The sequence below is a fragment of the Rhipicephalus sanguineus genome, chromosome 9, assembly GCF_013339695.2.
Source record: "Rhipicephalus sanguineus isolate Rsan-2018 chromosome 9, BIME_Rsan_1.4, whole genome shotgun sequence".
NCBI classification, from domain to species: Eukaryota; Metazoa; Arthropoda; class Arachnida; order Ixodida; family Ixodidae; genus Rhipicephalus; species Rhipicephalus sanguineus.
This window is the reverse complement of record NC_051184.2, coordinates 7,158,883-7,179,064: the sequence shown is the minus strand read 5'-3', so window position 1 is coordinate 7,179,064 and position 20,182 is coordinate 7,158,883. Positions and strand designations below refer to the sequence as shown.

At 47.3% G+C, this 20,182-nt stretch overlaps 1 protein-coding gene across 1 annotated transcript in view; it reads right to left on the bottom strand.

Annotated features, from left to right (window-relative positions):
• The window catches only part of LOC119404531 (sushi, von Willebrand factor type A, EGF and pentraxin domain-containing protein 1), a 53,207-nt gene extending 39,595 nt beyond the window's left edge, over nucleotides 1–13,612 (bottom strand). The window contains exons 1-8 of the mRNA XM_037671067.2: nucleotides 12,760–13,612; nucleotides 11,377–11,632; nucleotides 9,526–9,702; nucleotides 6,707–6,865; nucleotides 4,165–4,344; nucleotides 3,321–3,500; nucleotides 1,349–1,543; nucleotides 189–440 (exon numbers count right to left, since the gene is read on the bottom strand). Of these exons, the coding sequence (XP_037526995.1) occupies nucleotides 189–440; nucleotides 1,349–1,543; nucleotides 3,321–3,500; nucleotides 4,165–4,344; nucleotides 6,707–6,865; nucleotides 9,526–9,702; nucleotides 11,377–11,632; nucleotides 12,760–13,248 (1,888 nt within the window). The 5' untranslated portion in view covers nucleotides 13,249–13,612. The remainder of the gene's footprint in view (nucleotides 1–188; nucleotides 441–1,348; nucleotides 1,544–3,320; nucleotides 3,501–4,164; nucleotides 4,345–6,706; nucleotides 6,866–9,525; nucleotides 9,703–11,376; nucleotides 11,633–12,759) is intronic.
• Between the last annotated feature and the right edge of the window lie 6,570 nt (nucleotides 13,613–20,182).

The window sequence follows — 20,182 nt, the reverse complement described above, 5'->3', positions numbered from 1 at the left end:
TCACTAAATGGGCGGTCTTTGACATTGTAGATCTTGTAGAATGTAGATCTTCAACATTATCATCATTGTCATTTACGTCACAGTGACAGAGGCTTTCTTTTACGAAACAAGGTTTATTAGCTAAGCAGAATGTGTTAGTGTACGCTAACAACGAACTCTTGAAGATGGCACCTCTCACTTTGACCCACCTGCTACCGTCACGGTGAAGTTGCAGAAAGCCTTGTTTCCCCACTTGTCCTCGGCCCAGTACGACACTTCGTGTTCTCCTATGGGGAACAAGTGTGGTGGCATCACGGATGGAGCCACGTTGAGGAAGAGTGAGGCTCCGGCCTTGTCCACAGCCTCGAGCATTTCCCAGTCGACGAATGCTTCTCCGTAACCTGGTTCTGAGTTGACCATAATGTTGCCTGGACAGTTTCTGATAACAGGAGGCTCAGTGCCTGTCAAGAGACGGAGGGCAGACCAGGTTCTCTTAAATCAAGTGCGCTGGGTAATGCGGTCTGTGATGAGTAAGCAGAAGTTCCTATGCATACCTGAACATTCTCATGTGTTCGAGGTAGACTGAAAGAGCCCATGTAACGAACTATACCAGATATGTGCTCTGTAATTTTATTCTCAGAGTGAAATTCTACTTTATAAAAAAGGAATAACATGACTGCCGCAGCTATAGAATGAACAAGTAGATGAAGTCAACCAATACTATACTGTATCTCTCTCAAGTCTACTTCCTCCTGACTGGCCTCAAAAGCAATATAATAAATAGGCAAGTGTAGTAAACTGTATCAGGTGATCTGGGTGCGCAGTGAAGTGGGTGTGCAAAAAGGTAGGTCCTCAGTGTGTATGGTTGTACTATCAGTACCTTGACTAAATGAGAGGACTGATCATATAATCCATCTAAAATCTGGAACAAAACATTGTCTCAGATTGACATGCGAGGGCCTGAGAACAGAAAATCAGTTGCTGCAAATACTCAGTGTACATTGATTTTCACCTGTGATGACACTTATTGCAATGTTTGGGCAGCTGGACGAAACAGCTGACCTTGGATGAAATAGGCTCAAACAGTGGCATCACTGAAAGCCTCCCAAATGTTATATCTATTTCCACATATATGCGTGTGATCTGCAAATTTTATAAGTTCGGATGATGTAATAGTCTTAAACATGAATTGCTGCTATGGTACAATGCTTCACAACAAGAACACATTGAAATGTAAAACTAGAGGTCTGTGTGCACCAGGAATTTTGAAAGAACCAGTTTTGTGGCACATGCCTCCACTCCTTTTCAAAGAGAGGTGCTGCATTCATGATCATCATTGAGACCAGAACTTAGCTACACAACTACTTACTGGCACAGATCGTCACATCATCGGGCTCACTCCACGTTCCCGTGCTGAGGCAGTGGCGAATGTCGGGGCCCGAAACACGGTATCCGTGGTCACATGAGACAGAGCAGTCCTCTCCGTACGATGACTTTGTCTCGCTGCAGTGGGGTGGGCTCAAGGCCCCGTTGGCTGGTGGCACCAAGGGTGGGCAGGTGACGGCTGCAGTAAGTTACGGTAGTATGCAATCTCTTTCCAGCAGGTTAAATGCACAATCACAGTGACAATATTCGGCAGAATTAGCAGAACATCAGTAACATAAGCAAAATATAGTAGACAAAGAAAATGACAGCAACTGTCATCTTCAAAAACAAAACGATAGCTGAGATACACATTTTTAGTTTTCAGCGACTCTTAAGCCATCACTGAAATTACTGAAGTATTGCTTTCGTCATGAGCATCAGCTGCTTTTCCAGGTTCTAGCCTACTCTTTGCAAAGGAGCACTGAAGACATCTGACGAATTTAAAGGGGGCATGCCCTAAGACGACTGCTCGAAATGCATGCTAGCTTGCATACACTGACAGCAAGCTGAAAGCCAAGCTGAAGACACTGCATGTGCCTTGAATTGGTGAAAAACAGAACACACGTCATCAATGTGCTGTCGAAAATCGGGCCTTATTTTCCTGCGTTTGTCACAAAGAATTGTTCGCAAGCCAACACTAACAGAGTTTGTTATTAGCGTCCCTTTGATGGCTGAACGTACTTTCACAATCTATAGTTATCGGTAAGAAATAACACTCCAGAGAATTCCAGAGAAACCGAGCATTGAAACTAGGAAGCTTTTATTATTCTTTGTGTCAAAAGAGTTCATACATCAGAAACTATGCTGACATTTTTTAAACTGCAGTGACGTACCAACGCTGAAAATTTGGAGTATTTAGAAGGTACATGTTTGAACATTGACTCTATCAACAAGTAATGAAACATATTCTGTAAAATGAATGCAAATAGAAAGAATAGTTTACTTGCCTACACTTATTTCATGTTGCTCTTAGTATGGAGTGCTCTTAATTTTAGGTAGCAAAGAAATGATGCTGGTTTTTCCTATACGTCTAACACTTTTACTCTTAAAGTGTAAGATAGAATCATTGCTGGGGACGAATTAATTTTTTTGTGTGCGTGTTTATGATTTTTCTTGGCACATAGCAAATAAACATGACACAAAAACTGCATGAAAGAAAATTTGAAGGCTATTTCTGTCAGATACCCATGTCTTATATTCCGGTGCTCAACGGGTGAGAACAGTACGCAGTTCAGTTTTGGTGCACTTGTGTAGCTCAAGCTCCTCATCATGTACAATAATTTTATGTCTTAAAGGGACACTTAAACAGAAAAACGTTTTTTCTCATATTGGCAAATTGCTCTTTCACATTTGCAAAAGTCACCACGCTTGCTGCGAGAAGATCCTTGGTAAGTGAGAAAATGCGCAAAAAGAAAATTCGGGTAGCGATGCCACCTTGAATTTCCGTTATAGATTTTGACGTCTTCTACTACATAAGTCCTACGTAGTTCCTAATCAGTAAAAATAAAGTACATTGTCCTCTGAGGGGGCCATAGACTTAATATAGTACCAAGTTTAAGGAAATTTCGTAGAGCCAATGTTGCCAAAATACGACAAATACACTTTGGAATCTGCGATGTCACGCGCGGAGATTTCGGTGTGAAATTTAAAAATGAAACTTTGACCTTGATTTTCTCCTCTGTTAATAAATCTAGATTGTAAAATTAACGACAATTAACAAGTTCTAAGAGTACAATTTATCAATCTACACCAATTCACTGTCTTACCTTAGTGTCCCTTTAATAGTAAGGTATGTTATGTGTTAATAGTAATCCATCGAACAAACCAGCACCCTAAAACCTCCCTACCCTTAAGGGAGTAAATAAAATTTTTCTGTGTGTTTGAAAGCACCCGTAAGGCAATATTTTGGGCCTTACGTCTGCAGAGCGCAGGCAGGCCATCCCAGAGGGCAATTGAGAGGCAGGTCCGTTTGCGGGAGCCGATGAGAGCGTATCCCCTCTGGCATTCAAACTCGCACGTTGTGTCAAAGTCGAATGAGTCGCTGGAGCAGCTCATGGATCCTCGGAGGGGCGATTCCAGAGGAGAACATTTTTTCTCTGCAAGAGAAACATAGCTGATAAAGCCACAGTCCCATAGATTACGTCACTGCGCAACGTGTACATCTTGTTCTCCAGGTGAAATCAAAGTGGTGGAATGTAGCCCCTTCTCAGAAAGGAGCACTGCATTGTCAGTTTCTGATGTGCCATTGGCTTACTCTAAGTCAAATCATAGAACTCGAGCACGTTGTGACATTGGTTTCATTTATTTCATCTTCAGTTCACATCTCACCTCAGTGTGCTGGAACGTCGAACCAGATCAGTATCGACTATGTTCGATCTAAACAATGAAAAACTCAAAGCAGAAGTGATAAAACAAAGCGACAGAGATTTAAAAAGAAACAGTGCTACTATAGGGATGAGGAAAAAAATCTTTTTGGCAATTAATTCAGTTGCCGAGCACCTTGGCATTTCTTTTTGTTGCAATGGCCTTTGTGCGTTGCACTTCAATCACACTGAGAAACACCTTGTCAAGCAAGACTGACATATTTTCACTATGCTAATATACGATCCCCTGTTTTATATCAACTCCTTGTGAGCATGCACCACTGCATGTATGAGCAGCTGGCAGCAGGAGCTGATCAAATTATATATAGTTATACTATACAAGGCATATTAGTACATAGCTAAAGCGACTTGTGCGAATTCAGGAAGTGTGACTCACTCTCACAAACAGGGTCACTGCCTGACCAGTTGCCATCATGCTGACAGACGCGTATGCTGTTGCCGATGAGGCGGTAGCCAGGGTTGCAGCGAAACCCGCAGGCAGCATTGAACACCACCTCGCAGTCCGCGTTCACCATGTACCCGTTGGCCGGAGGACTCAGCGGGTCGCATCGGACCACTGCATGTTGTTACCACTGCGTGTCACTCGTGTGTTTTCCAAGTGCATATTGTGAATATTGTGCTCACACTACCCTGCACCTCCACCACTCTGAAAGACAGCAGCACAGTTGTGGTCTCGACGCCTCTCGTTTGGCAGAGCCGATGACCAACCCTCAAAGCGAAGGTGACGCTCACAGTGATGATGATTAAATATAGGTGAAGAAGATGAAGGACGAATGTTGTGACTATTGTGCTCACAATATTTTCAAGAACATACATGACCATAAACTATAGTGTAACTGGTAGGCTAAGAAATGGGACTGCTGGGCCGCCATGGATATAGAACTAAACCTCAATATAACGAGGCCGGTATGAAGTCGGCAATTTACTTCGTTATATCAAAACTTCGTTAAATTGAAAGTCGTTTTTTTGTGCAAAAGTATAGTCGCCAATTTCTTTTTTTTTTTCTGCAGTGAAAGTGCAGGAAGTATGGTCAAATATTATGGGAGAACAATAAAAAAACTAATTTCAATAACATAATAAAATAAATATTGTTAAACCAGAGATACAGCGACAACGACTTAATGCCGCGCCGGCAAAGCCCTCTGCACAGCGGCCGGACGTCACACGCAGGTCGAACACAGTGTCGTAACATCGGGTTAAGCGGATATCGCGCCTTTTTTTTTTTTTTTTGCTGCCGTTCAAAATCACAGCACGCCAAAAAAGCAGAAGAGCTGAGGTCTGAAAACGCACGAAAGCGAGCAGGGGCGTAGCCAGAAATTTCTTCGGGGGGGGGGGGGGGGGGGGTCAACCATACTTTATGTATGTTCGTGCGTGTGTTTGTATGTGCGCGTGTATATGTACGCAAGCAAAACTGAAAAATTTCGGGAGGGAGAATTTGAACCCCCCCCTGGCTACGCCCCTGAAGGCGAGGTGAAAGCCTGAATTGCGGTGGCCGAGCTTGCAATGCACCCTTACCGAGAGGAAAACAAAACAAAAAAAAAAATATCACTCATTTTTGCCTGTTAGTTCCGAGATTAATTTCGTTGGGAAATTAACCCATTTTTCAGAGTCCATAATGGCTTCTTCCGCGTTCGGGATCATGAAGACTGAGCCCTGTGATACCCGAAACAAGCGGCGTCGTCTTTTTTTTTTTTTTTTTTTTTTTCGGCTAGCGATTTCAAGATGCTAAAACCCAGCCCGTCGGCTACTACATCCGTTCTCTGAAAGATCGCGATCGCTTCCAATAAGTGAGAGTTCATCGCGTTTAGTGCTACCGGCCCTACAGCTACTCACGTTTCTTACTTGACACACGACGACGACGAAAACACCAATCGGGCGCTGATGCACGGCACTCGCGACATAGAAAACGGAACTATGCACCAGCGCTCCCATGCTCCCGCCCATCACCTATCGCCACAAATGAGCCGCATGCTTTCCACGCCGCCGACGCCGTTCCGAAGGCGTGCTGTCGGTGCTGTGGTGGAGCCGTGGGGCGCATTGAAGTGCACCCTTTCCCCGATGCCGGAAAACACTTGCTGCTCCGCCCACTCCGCGGCGGCCGCTCTCGTTAGCGCGGCGCGCTATTTGAAAAATGCGTTCACGTAAAACGCATGCAACTTGATTAATTAATTAATTGTCCGTGTCACCAGGTAGTGGAAGACTCCTACCACCTGGTGACACGGACCACAAGCATTTTCGCCTCCATCGAAACTGCGGCCGCCGCGGCCGGGATTCGATCCCGCGACCTTCGGGTCAGCAGCCGCGGCGGGTCGCTCGCAACTCGACCATCTGATCACCGGCTCCAGGTGAGGTTTCAGTTTGTCGCCTCGGTCTGATGATGATTAGTGGGTTTTTGTGGCGCAAGGGCCATTTGTGGCCAAAGAGCGTCATAAGTCGCCTCGGTCTATCTCTACGGCAGCTGTGAAACCTCGTTTTATTGGTATCACCGGTAAACACGCTTCGATATATTGAGGTCAAAGAGAGAGAGAGAGAAAGAAGGAAAGGCAGGGAGGTTAAACTGACGCATGTCCGGTTTGCTACCCTGCACTGGGGAAAGGGCAAAGGGGCGAAAACAGAGAGAACAGAGGGCATGGACTGTTGCAAAAAGTGAACTAATTCGTTATATCGAAGTTGGAATATATTTCTACATTATATCGTTATTTGTCAGTGCATATACAGAAGTGCGCGAAACCCGACAGCCCACTCACGTAGTCGGGAGCGTGGGGAAGGAGTGGGGGGCGGGGCTTAGAACCCCCCCCCCCCCCTCCCGAAAAAAAATTCTGCCTGCGCCCCTGCCAAAGCTCGGCCAATATGTATACGCGTTCAACGCGACGCGTCATTCTTTTTTCGTAACGCGGATAGGTGAAAAAACAACATGCCCTTGCAGGTGCCGCCCTCGGTGCTGTAGCCCCTCTTGCAGTGGCACTGGGCCACACTGGTGCTGCCCGGAGAGGAGTTCTGGTGAGCGTGCGGGCACGGAACGCAGATGCTCGCGTCTCCGCTTGCTTCCACGGGTTGGTAGGTGCCCCGGGGACACGCTGTGCGGCGAAACAAAAGAAACAGGTGAGTCTTATGAGGACAACGAACGAGGTGGAGGAGGAATAAACTCTATTATCAAACAGCAATTTAAGTTCCTTGGCCTAGGCCTCCCACGTGGGGACGTCGAGGTCTTGCCTCTTCGCCGCCTCGCGGGCTTGCTGGACAACGAACGATGAAAAATAAAAAAAAGATCGGGCAGAGCCCACTCAAGTAGTTGTTCACATAGGCGTGCGCAGGGTTCTCCATTAGGGAGGGGGGAGGGCAAGGTTGACCACAGCTCCCCTGCCCCCCCCCCCCCCCCGATGGTCGAGTCTGAATAGAAAACAAGCTCTGCAATGAACGCAAACATGAAGACGAAGCGATGATGTAATTCTCACAAAGGCTTGCCATTGGTCACCGACTTTCTGGGGTAAAGATGGGAAGTAAACAGTTCCTTAAATGCAACATCAGGGGTCCTTAATTGATCGCCATTATCGTCAAAAAACACCGTAGCCAATTAACCCTACGCACTAAAAAGCGACGTGAAAGGTCTGACTGAGTTAAGGCATGGGGCAGAATTGGCGCCCGCTTTAGATTATTAGGGGGGGGGGGGGCCTCCCTGTGTGCACGCTTATGATTGTTTATCATCTTTTGATTGAGATTGAAAAAGGACAATATAGTCGAACCTCGTAATAACGAAATAGCATCGGCACCATAAATTAGTCCATTATATCCGAAATTTGTTGTAACAGTAGAGATAAAAATCGGTACTAACAAATCGTTAATCTGGCTCGCTCGAAAATCCTAGATACAAAAATGCATTACTCTCGGCTTCAAACCCGCTATAATCACGACGTAATCCTTTCCCTTAGGCGTGCGCAGGGTTCCCCATCAGGGGGCGGCGAAGGTTCATTGCAGCGCCCACCCCTTCCCCTACTAGGTCAATGTACGAGGCAGATTTTGCGCCCCGCCCCCCCGCTTTTAGGTGACTAGGGGGGTCAATGTATGGGGAAGATCTTGCGCCCCCTCTTAAGTGACTAGGAGGGGCGGCCGCCCCCCCCCCCTCCCACGTGCGCACGCCTATATATGTCCTTACCTGTCTCGTTATGGCATTCCATAACTAAATAGACAGGAACACGAGCAAGTGAAATCGCAGTAGAACAAAGTTCGTTTGACAAAACAGGCCCGCGTTCGCATTTATTTGAAGAAGGATGTGATCTCCGTCTGATGGCATTTCCCAGCACTGCCCAGAACGAAGTTTTCCACAGTGCCCATGCACGAGAGGGCATTTTCTATTTCAGCAGTTTCGGTCGTCGAGAGTTTCTCTGAGTAGCTTCTCAGCCTCCAAAATTTCCGCAACTGTTTAACCAAATTTGAATATAATTTGTGATGTCACAACCACATTTGTAAAATGAAAATGTGGTTTGAATTGTCTTTCAATATTTATTTTGCTTTTTATGCTACCTTCCGAATTTCGAGCCTCGCGCGCCCCGAATGTTTCTTCGTTACTGCCGATATCGTTGCGGCTTTCGCGTCTTCTATTTCGTTACGAAAAGAATAAATGTCACTGAAATAAAGCGTGGCCAACCAAAGTTCGTGTTTAGTTCACTATAACAGATAATTCGTTGTATCAGTGTTCGTTATAACGAGGTTCGGCTGTTTTGCTGGTACAACAACGGATCACCGACATAACGAGCACTGGACAACATTAGCAAGTGCTTACCAGTGCTTGTACTAAGCGAATACATACGGTAGACTGTTCAATATTTAGAAATCGCGCAGAGGGTGGTAGGGCATGCTAAGATGCGCCCTCGTATTTAAAAAGAAACGAAAAAAAAAGAACACGAGAGGAATGGCCACGGTGTACTTTCTCAATATGCAGTTGAACTTTAGTACTCATTAGGTAGTTGTAAGCTAGGTTTGTGTAATTTGAAACTCTGAAAACTTTATTGATTTCCAGCATTCCATCATTCGGGATGCTGAAGGACGCGGTCAAAAAGTCTTCACGGGCTTGACTCGGACCACGACCCAGTACGAAATTGCAGGGATAGGCGATGTGCGGCACAATAAAACAACGGAGTGAAACAATCCCAGAGACATAGTAAAAACGTTTTGTAAAGAATCATTGAATTACACTATCAGAATTTATTTCGTCACTAATCGACTAATGCAAATATTTTTCGAAAGTTACAGGGATTGGTCACACGCTTTGAGTATAGTGTATACTGCAATACTTAAAGTGCTTTCTCTCCTTTAGTTCTAACGAGCGCGCTGGAAGCTACACAGTGGGAGATGACAAAGGGGCAAGAAGCTACTTCCGCGCGTATCGTGACCTCGAGCACTTCCTTTCCTTTTCTTCCCGTGAACGCTTCGACTCACCTTCGGTGGGTGAAACGAAGGTATAACAGGTATAACTGCAGAGGTAATAATCAGTCCTTTGCTTAAGTAACAGCAAGGATGACAAAGGGATGGAAACCGTTCTGGTTAACACATGGTTACGTGGTGTTCTGGGATATGGAAATTTGTAATATAGCACGCTATCACCTGAAGTAAGAGAAACAGGTACTTGGGGATTGCTTGGTGCAACGGTGCTCTTCCAGCAGTGTACCTCACGACATGCTGATGAAAGCCTTACGTAAACGCGTTGCCGCCGTCACCTAAGTATCGCGGACACACTTACGGTGGCACTCTCCCCTGAGTCCCGATCCGTAGTGACCCTTAGGACAGAGGCAGGCGTACTGTCCCGACGATACACCGCACGTACAGAGCTCCTCGTGGTCGCAGCAGTGGTGGCCTTCCGGACACAGTCCCGCGCACTCTGTTGCGTTCACCAGCTGGTGCGGGCCCACGTGCATATCTGTGAGTTTTTTGGTAATCGAAGAAAACATTTATTAGAGAGAAACCGTTGACTATGAAACCGTTGTTGAGCGTGTACTTAACGGCTGCGAAAAACTCCCGGTGGAGTAGTCTGGCGCGCAGCGCCATAGCGGAAAAAAATTTTTCTTTGGGGCAGCTACGAACTTGTGGTGCGAAGACTGAGGAAACAGCGTGGCTGGTAGCGTTCCTATTCTTTTTTTTCCTCCTCCTCACCATCACTTTCATTTCCCATCCACTCTATACTATACTATATCTATATACTATGCTGTGTTATGCTACACCCTCTCCCCTCATCCCTTCACCCTCGCATCACTCACCCTCAACGTCACTTCTCTTTCCCTTACTATACTATACGATACTATACTGTACTATACTATACTATACTATACTATACTATACTATACTATACTATACTATACTATACTATACAAGGATATGCTATGATTTACGCTCTCCCCTCCACCTCCTCACCATCACTTCCCTTTCCGACGCTTTGCTATACTATACTGTACATGGCTATGATATGCTTCAGCCTCTTTCCCTCCTCCTTTCGTTCAATCCCACCTTCACTTCCATATCCCACCCGCAACGCATTTATATGGTTCCCATAAATGCTTGTACTATGTAGTGGAGCTTGCCGAATTCCTGTGGCGCATACCCGCCAACTGGTTTTCCTTGTCCTCGGGTTACACCTTACGCCCGGCCTTAACATCTCCGCTGTTAAAAAAAAAAAGAAAAAAAAAACGAAGCCAGTTTTACGCCGTGAAAACCGTCGGACAGCGAGGCTGTAATTGCGTGAGTGTATGTGATTGTCTAGTGAGATCACGTGCATCATCATCATGTCATTTCGTTTTATGTCACCTCTGATCACGTGACCTGCGTGCCGTCTACTACCACTACTAGTACTCCTACACTACTAAACCGCCGCAGTGCTCTAGTGGTTATGGTGCTCGACTACTGACCAGAAGGTCACGGGATCGAATCCCGGCCGCGGCCGCCGCATTTCGATGGAGGCGAAACGCTAGAGGCCCGTGTGCTTTGATTTAGGTGCATTAAAGAACACCAGATGATCAAAATTTCCAGAGACCTCCACTACGGCGTCCCTCATAATCATATCGTGGTTTTGGGACGTAAAACCCCAACTATTATTACTATTACTACTACGTAGACGGCGACGGCACAGGATAGATTTCTCTGTGAAAAAAATTGTTGTAGAGGATCCGAAACAGGCCCGTAGCCAGGAATTTTTCTCGGAGGGGACCCACTTACTGAAAGCCTTCACTATTTGAGAAAAAGGCCTATTTTCATTATTTATTTTCGGTAAAACACCATGTATCATAAAAATTTCGGGGGGTGGGGGGGGGGGCGCCCCCCCCTCCCCCCTGGCTACGGGCCTGATCCGAAAGCACATTCTTATGAGATTAGAACACGAAAGTGTTTGCGTCTCTGCGGACAAGGGCGCGCTCCCTTTGTAGATGCTACGTCGGTGGCCACGTGTTGAGGACGTGGCCCCGACGGAACAATGCTATGGACGGAGAGCGTCAAGGTATATATGTATGCTTTCGCCAGTGCAATGCTTATAGGGCTAGCTAAATGGACTGTCACTTTATTGCAGTCAATCCCCAGTTCCAAATACGTTGAGAAAGACACGCACCTTCGTGAAGTGCCCTTCGAGCGAGTGCCTCGAACTCTTCGAAGCTGTCTAGTATGTAGCAGTGCTCGTCGTACGGAGTCGAGGCCATGTCCTGGAGCTCCCGCACGTTGCCATTGCGTATTCCGAACGTGTAGATGGTGACGTCACTGTCGCGCAGCATCTTCGCGCAAGGCCGAGGATCTCCTCCGTTCGAGTAACCGTCCGTAACCAGGAACACTGCTTTGGCCGCGTCTTCGCGAGCAAACTTGAGGATGTCCTTAGAAAGATGCGAAGAGATAAAAGAGCTGTTCTGCTGTTCTGTTCTGCAACAGCTAGAATACAGCTCCGTAATACATGCAGCGATCACGGCTTCTAGACATTATCGCACTTCTGAATGGTCTGGGTCAGGGGCGTAGCCAGGGGCGGTGGGGGGTTCAAATCCCCCCCCCCCCGAAGTTTTTCAGTTTTGCTTGCGTAATTACACGCACACATACAAATGCACGCATGAACATACATAAAGTGTGGTTGAACCCCCCCACCCCCCCCGAAAAAAATTTCTGGCTACGCCCCTGGTCTGGGTGTCTTGTTGTAGACAAGTACATGGGCGTCGGCAGGGGCTGCAAAAGGGGCATTTATATACATTCCCCTCACCCCCACCTCCCCCACTGCTATGCAACACGTGTTTTCACCCCCAAGGACAGAATCCTGCCAACGCTCATGGTCAACTACCATTGGCTTGCCGACGACTCCATGGCACCATGGATATATGAACACCAGTGAGACCTACTTAATACAATTCCTTTAAAGGAACACTAAAGTGAAAGTATGAATCAGCTTAGACAGCAAATCACACGTTTAAAACTCTATAGTCGTTGATTTCACCATCATAACTTTATTAATAGCAGCTACAATGATGGTCAGCATTTTATTTTTAAATTTCGCGCCGAAATCTTCGCACTTGTACGTTAGCGTGACGTCACGGATTTCAAGGCGTCTTTTTCGTATTCGTATTTTGGGCTACATTGGAAACGCACTCACTTTCGGTATCGCCTGGATCGGGCCTTCAATTTCGATTATTAATACCTGAAATTACGTGTTTTTTGGGGATGTATGAAAAAATTAGTATGCCATAAATTGTCACGCCCTACAACTTTTCCATACAAACAAGTGGTCTCAAGTTCAATAATTACGAAATAATTAACGAGCTTCAGTTCACTAATTGTTTAAATGTAAATTTAGATGCGGCAAAGTATTTCCGCCTCGACGTAGAGTTTGTGCGCGAAGACGACAGATGTCTGACTGTCATAGTATTTTATAAAATATCTGTACTGTTAAAAAAGACACACTCACACACACCTCGTACAAGAGACTGCTGCGAAACGAAGCAATATGAAAAGTACTCACCATGGCCTCCTTCATGGCTCCCAGTGTGAAGGTTCCACCACCAGAGTACTTCACTCCTGCCAGCTGCCTGTTGTGCAGGGCGCACTTGTGGTTCTCGAACGACGGCACCGTGATGTGGTCCAACTCGCGGACCACCTTCTTCTTCGAGCTGAAAGTCACCAGGGCCACGCGAGTCCTGTCGCGAGACACCGTGAAGTCGGCCAGCAGCTTTCTCACGAAGCGCAGCTCGTTGACGAAGTTGTCGGCGCCCACGGACGCCGAACTGTCGACGAGGAACACAAGCTCCGCCCTCGGGGCACTTCGCAGCTTAGCGACGTGCCGCTTGAGTATGCCGCCCAGCGCATTGAGACGTTCACTCTCCGGAGTCGGCCCCGGATACCGAGTGCGAAGCGAACGTCCTTCCACATGGAGACCGCGGGGTACAGATGTCGGACACGAAGTCGTGAAGAATATAACGACCAACAACCAGAAACTCGTGAGCGTTCTCATTCTAAGTTTAGAACTGACGCACCTCAACTGACATGGTTTAAGACATTAATTCTTTCGTACTCGGTAAAGCCTGGCCTGCTTGAAATTATCAGATTCTTAATCATAGGTAGTAAAGTTCAGATATTCTTAATGAGATTTTAACAGATAACTAAGGAGTAACATGCTCGCTGTCAGGTCTGTCGCTTACCCAGGTACTTGTTATACGTGCTGTCCGTCGACAACTGCCAATTGCAGGACACTTTGCGACGACGACAAAACGTACAAGCCCTGAAAGAACCTCTCATGCCCGGACGCTCTTGAGATAGGTGCCGTAATATGTCACAACTGGAAATATTGTTTCCTACAGCAGCCCTGTCTCGAAAAGCGCGAAATATACCGCCGTGAAAGAGTTAAAGCTGTCCGGCAGCAAATGGTGTCCTCTCTGAAATTCCCCGAGTCACCGGCTATTGCAGAAGGTCATCGGCGTATAGCACGCTGTAAATCCTCTTTTACAAGAGCAACGAAGGCGTTGTGGCAAAATATGCTGAAGTGCGATGCCCGGTGCACTCAGATGCGCACGCGCAAGATCAGATCGGCTAGGTCAGAGTTGTCATCCGTTTATGGCTTACCAGGACGTTGAGCGCGTTCAATTCGCCAAGACGCATTTACGAAGAAGTTCAACGCAAGTATACTCAAGGTTCTCAAGCAGGAGAGCATCCAGGAGGCACAACGTCCATGTCATTACATACCGTGAGCTCCATCGTCTCTGCTTCTCCACGGACCACGCCACCCTCCGCAAGTCATCCACAACCTTTCTGGTCCCTCTCTGCCCGCTGGAAAGCGAATCCGCCACGACCGAATCGGACACCTTCGGCACGCAGTACAATCACAGAGACGGTGCATGCAGCCCTGCACCTGCCAAACGTATGCGGTGCGAGTCTTCGCCGTCGTATCGGAACCCGATAGGCTACCGACAGGTTGAGCTGCTCGCGTTCCACATGCGGTGCGGCGGAGTTGTGGAACGCTCCCAGAGTTCGAAGTCTTCCGGTGTTCGTCGCTCGGCGGTGGGTGTGGGAAGCAGACGGCTTCTTGGTTTCCTTGTTTATATAAACGAGGCGCCTGGTCAGCCCGGCGCCGCCGTTCTCGCCGGCGTCGTCGCCGCCGCCGAGTCATCCTTGGCGTCGCGTCCCGTCGACGGCGAACGGAGGAGGGCTGACGGCTGGGAGAGGAAGAAGCGGCGCCCGCCGATACGCGAAGTGAAACGCAAGACCCCGTCGGGACGCTTTTATGCGTTGTTGTTCTTCGGCGCGTGTGTGTTTACGCTGCCGCGGCCACATTGCTTTCTCACGCGCACCCGGGTTTTTCTTTACAACCACGGGGACGCCTGCTGCTTCGGGGAGTTGATCCATTGGCTGGGCGACAAGTGGATGGCGGTGGGCTGGGCTGAGTGGCGGCCAGACGGATAGGGAGTGGGAAGGGAGCCGAGTTGGTTTGTTTTTTGGGCACTAAAAGCGGTCGTCGGAAGTGGGCCACTGGGCGACGCCCGGGACGTTCACGTGCTGGGGCACGGCCGAGGAGCTTGATATATTTCTCCAGCCGATTCTCGACGGGCGATTGGTTTTTCAACCTAGAGCCTCCTGGCAGCAATTACTATGCGGACCACGAAAATAAACACGACAGCGCAGCCCATCTGAAAGTGGGATGGTTCATCTGGAACTCATGAGTGTTAATCGAAACTCGAATGTCATTCGAGAGCTATTCCTTCGTCGATGATGACGTATAGTTTCGTTTCGTTGACTTATGTGAGAAATTGGGAGGATATGGCAAAGTTCCCTTCCATAAAAAAAGCACTGCTTCTTCATGGATTTATACAGAATCTACACACTGACTACACTTCAAGGTATTTGGGTGATAGATCATTTGGTCCCTTTTCGAATAGAGAGCTTTCTAGCACCACGGATTCCAAGGGCTCACTACAACGCACACGTGCCAGAACACAGGGATATAAAAATCCGTGAATTGGTATGCATTTGTTAGCTGGATGGTTTCTTTTATCTTTTTCTGCAATGCATGGATTCGCTCTTTCAACGTTCGTCTGCAGCTCGATATTTACGATTCAGCTGCGTTAACGCGATAGTGTTAAAGGGCTCGTTTGGCAGAAGATGTGGATGTGGATCCTGTACTGCTGGCTCACACCCACTCAGAAAAAATCTACGCTTTACTTTAACAATTAGATTTTAAAAACTATCCGGTTCTTGGCCAATCCCCCAGCGTGGGTGTGTGCCAAAATTATAGGAACTACACTACACTACACTCAGGGGGATTGGCCAAAAATCGGGTAGCTTAGGAAAATATTAAAAAATTAGAAATGAGAATAATTTCTAATTTTGTACAACAAAAATATTTTTTACAAGTTAATTTTGCGAGAATAATAAAAAAAGGAAAAGGTGGATGGAATTAATTCTCATCAAATAAGAAATAAGTTAATATAGAAAAGAATCTTGCTGTATTCTACTTTTGGTTAACTATGGAACTTTGGAACTGTGGTTATTGTGTAAATCTCTTTGATTGTTCTGTGAAATCTTGCATGGCCTCGCATACTTTCCCGCTGCTGTGTCCAAGGGTAAGTGCACCTAGATATAGTAAATTTGAGGTTGTCAACTCTAATCCCATGATGCGTAACGGCGTTTCTAGAGATTCTATAGCTCAGGCCATTCCAAAATTGTAAAAAATGGAATCGCAGTGTCTTGTCTGAGGAGTGCCTTGTCTAAGTCATGCATCCATACCATGAGTTTAGCATTTTCACGTCAAATCAACCGTCTAAAAATGGCTGCATACCCAGACAATGTTGTACGCAGAGCTGTTGAAAAGATTATTAAGTTTTTAAAGGCTAGATTAGAGCACATTTCTACAAAGAAAGACACTCAACGCAAACGCTTTGCTGTTTTACCTTACATTCATCGTTTTCTCCCATCAGCTAAAGCACATAGCCAATCGGTTCGGTGTAGAGGTTGTTTTCAGTGCACCCAACAAGATTCAACGCATCTGTCGTGCGGTGGACCAAAAATTCGACGAAAAAATCAAGAAGAATAAATGTGTTTGCCTTTCAAAAGAAAGCGGAAAGTTCGTGAGGTGCAGGATGGGGGCAGTTTATTTATTGCCCTTAAAGGGGTCATGAACCACTTTTGCAAGTAATGGTCTAATGACCTTAGTATCGGAGTTTACTGCCTCCCGAATCGATTGCCGCAAAAATTTCTCGAATCCGTCAAGAATGAGCGGAGTTACGGGGGTTTGGCGCACGCTCTCAGCGCTTTCTCTCTTTTCTCGTGCCGACGAGCGCACTGGAAGCTAGACAGGGAGGGATGGCACGGGGGTAAGAAGTTACGTCAGCGCGCGTAATGAAACGCGATCGCTCTCCCGTTGTGATTCGCATGCGCGAGTGCGGCTACCGTGTTAAGTTAGCAGACTGAGGAGTGCGGCGCGGGCAAGTGGCGGCACCCCGTGGCAAGAAGCGCATCTCATCCCGCTATCGGCCAATAAGCATGCTATGTGCCCGCGACGTCAACGTGCAGACGCCCCGCCCACCGAAGAGAGTGAGAACCGGCCTCTGTTTGAAAAGAGGGCGCCTGAGGAAACGCCAACTTCGCGCTCCGCTTGTGGCCTTTACGCTGCGCGCACGACTGTAATATTTTGCAGAGCAGTTCATAGCCGTGTCAGCTTTCCGCAGGTTGTGTTTTTTCAACAAGCCCAAGGGGTGCTTCATGACCCTTTTAACCTGCGGTCGTGTGTATATAGGTCAGACTGGCCGATGCATCAACACTCGCCTTAATGAACATATGAAGTCATTGGATAATAGCAATCACTCCCATCTAGCCGAGCATTGCAGGAACTGTCAATGTCATCCTGTGTGGTGTGATACTAACATTTTGTTTTATCATAAAGACAAGAGCTTCGGGCTCTCTGTCCCAACGTGGGAGATGCCCTCTGCACCTGGCACCTAGCCGAATGTCCTCCAGGACCTCTTTTTGGGCAATAAAGTTTCACCACCACCACCACCACCAAGATAACTCGGGAAACAGTTGAAGCTTTTCATATTAGAAGGTGTGCTGATAAATTCGTAAGCAACCCATCGATTGCACTAACTGACAAGGAGTTCACCTTTTTGAGTAGCACTTGACTTTTACAATCTGCTGCATGTTGTAGATACCACTTCTGCAAAATTACTGTCATGATGTGTTTTTCTTTTCTTTCCTTATATTTTGCTTGTTTGTTTGTTTGATTCTTTTTACGCACATAGGCTCTTGAGCTACCCTGGGTTATATATTTCGTGTACTTCCTTCAATAAACTTAGTTGTGAGTTCGCGCCCGTTTGTCTTCTCGCCTTTCGTTTTCGTCTTTTGTGTGCGCGCCGAAATGTTTCCAAGAATGTCCTCAAACCAACTCGCCCAGCTCTCCATACTATTAGAGATGTCTTTCGTAATGTAGAAAACTTTTGACAAGAGATCAGAAAGTGTTCTATTGTTTCCTCCTCCTACAATAAGAACAAAGCGGTGATGGTGCCAAACCGCGGCTATATATATAAATAAAATTCCGGTGTCTGCGTCGGCGTCGGTGTCGGCGTCATTGGTTGTGAACGAAAAATCGCCGTTGTCTGTGAGCGAAAATTCGATATAGATGCAAACAATACAGGCCTTCTGTGTGGCAAGCAGGTGTTCTACCACGGAGCCACGCCAGTGCTTGAAACAGTTTTTTTTTTTAAAGCGGCTGTAAGAATGTCATGTGGCTCCTTAACGCATCTAATATTGCGTAGCAGAATCGTAGGATCGCACCAGGTGTCAAAACATGTGAATTGCGCAACGTGGGGGTTCTTTAGAGCTGTCCACCCATTACAAAGTGCGCAGCTGCGCGGGTGCGCGTGGCACCTTACGGACGCATAGTGGGTACTTCGCCAATTTGCAAAAGGAAGAATTATGGCGTAGTGGGCACTTCGCAACTGTACTTGCAATGAAGGAAAGGAGATTACTTTTAAGGGCTCGTTTTTTCTTTCTTAGACACAATATTAACGAGAACTAACAGACAATAAAGCCAAGGAAAGTATGCACCAGAGCACACCTGTCTCGCACCCAGGCTGCTGGCGAGCCGAGCGGATACTCTCGCACCCAGACGCCGGGCTGACCGGGCTGCCGAGGCGCGCGCGGGCTGCACCAAGTAAACAGGGCAAGCTGCAGTTCTGAGGCTTTAAAGTGCGAAAAAGTACCCGTTCACGCCGCTTCAGCGTGTAAGAGCTCGTCAGGGCACTACTGCGTCGTCTTTGGATGCCAAAACAAGCAGCGCAACAAGAGGATATTAGCGTTGTCTGCGACGATTACGACGCGCCACGGAAATAGTGCCGGTGCGATGTTTTCAGATTCGCCGCGAGTGGATAACTGCAATTCAAGCAAAAAAACTAGAAGCCGAGTGAAAATGCGCGAGTAAGTGCACTAAATGCGTGTATTCTGCAGTGTGATGCCCACCTATTTCATTTTGCGAACCTAATTTGCGTGACACGCAGCTGGGTTGAAGGCAGGCGCGAGCTTTGTGTGGGGGTGCACTTCATACCTTTGAGCGTTTCCTTTGACGAAAATCTAGTGCAAGGTAGTGCTTTCAAGCCCAAGCAATCAGCATGCTTTGCCACTTTCAACGTAGTATGAAGCTTTAGTGATTTGATGGCATCCACGCCTTCGAGATTTCGTCTTCAAAAGGTAATAAATGGCACGGTGCTCCTCAACAGCTGGTCAGAATTTCGTGCTTTCATTGGAGTGTTTGATGTCCCCACATTTATTTGGACACGAGGCATCCAGCTGCACATAATACATATATTGGCACGTAAGTAAACAGTACTCGCGCCAGTGTCCTTCACGTCGCAGGCGTAGCTAACCGGCTTAACTAAGAGTAGCACAGTTTCGCTTGTAAAGCATCATCGTTACAAGAATAAAATCGCGCAGGTAGCTTCCAAAAGGGATCGCTGAACGATACTGCAGGTTATACTCTCTGATAGCACGCTTTTGTGAGCAAGACGCATTATTGTAAGAGTGCTCGTGAAACAAAAATTACGTTCCGCGAAACTACCCGTAAAGCGTACTCTAATTATCACGCGATGCATGCTGAAATGATCACATTCCACAAAACTTTGTGCACAACTTGTAATATGGCGCAACAAAGCATTGTTTCACTCTTTCGCGAGCTGCACTGCAATTACGATTCACGCGTACTACAGCGAGAACGTTTTTTTACAAATGTAACAGCTGTGAAGAAGAAGATGCGCCTCCATCCAGCAGCATCGCCAACGCTCGGCTCGCTCGGCTCGTGTTTCGGATCGCCGCTGTGCCTCTGGACGCTTCTTCTCGCTTGCTTGCCGCTGACGACCATTACGTCTTTCAACGACCAATAAACCTCTTCACATTTGGTGGAGGGTGCTGTTCATCCCCGTCGCTACACCCTGGAGCTGCGTAGCCGGACGCTACCGCCGATCATGACTGACCACGCAAACCCACCGGCGCCTTCGTCCCTGTCCGTCACCTGCACCGGGCTTCCTCGGCTCCGGGACCCAAAAGTCTTCAGCGGTGCAGATGAGACCGACGTGGAAGACTGGCTCGACCACTACGAACTGGTGAGCGCGCATAATAAGTGGGATGACCCCGACAAGCTAGGCTACGTCATATTTTATCTGACTGGCGTCGCCGAATTGTGGTACAACAACCACAAACAGAACATCCCCACATGGACCGTCTTCAAGACGTCCTGCTCTGAAGTATTCGGTCGACCAGCAGTCCGCAAGCAGCGCGCAGAGCAACGCTTGCGCGTCCGCTCACAGCAGACTGGAGAAAGCTTCACAAGCTATATTGAGGACGTCGTCGACCTTTGTCGACGTGTCAACGACACCATGCCCGAAGCTGACAGGATCAAACAAATCCTG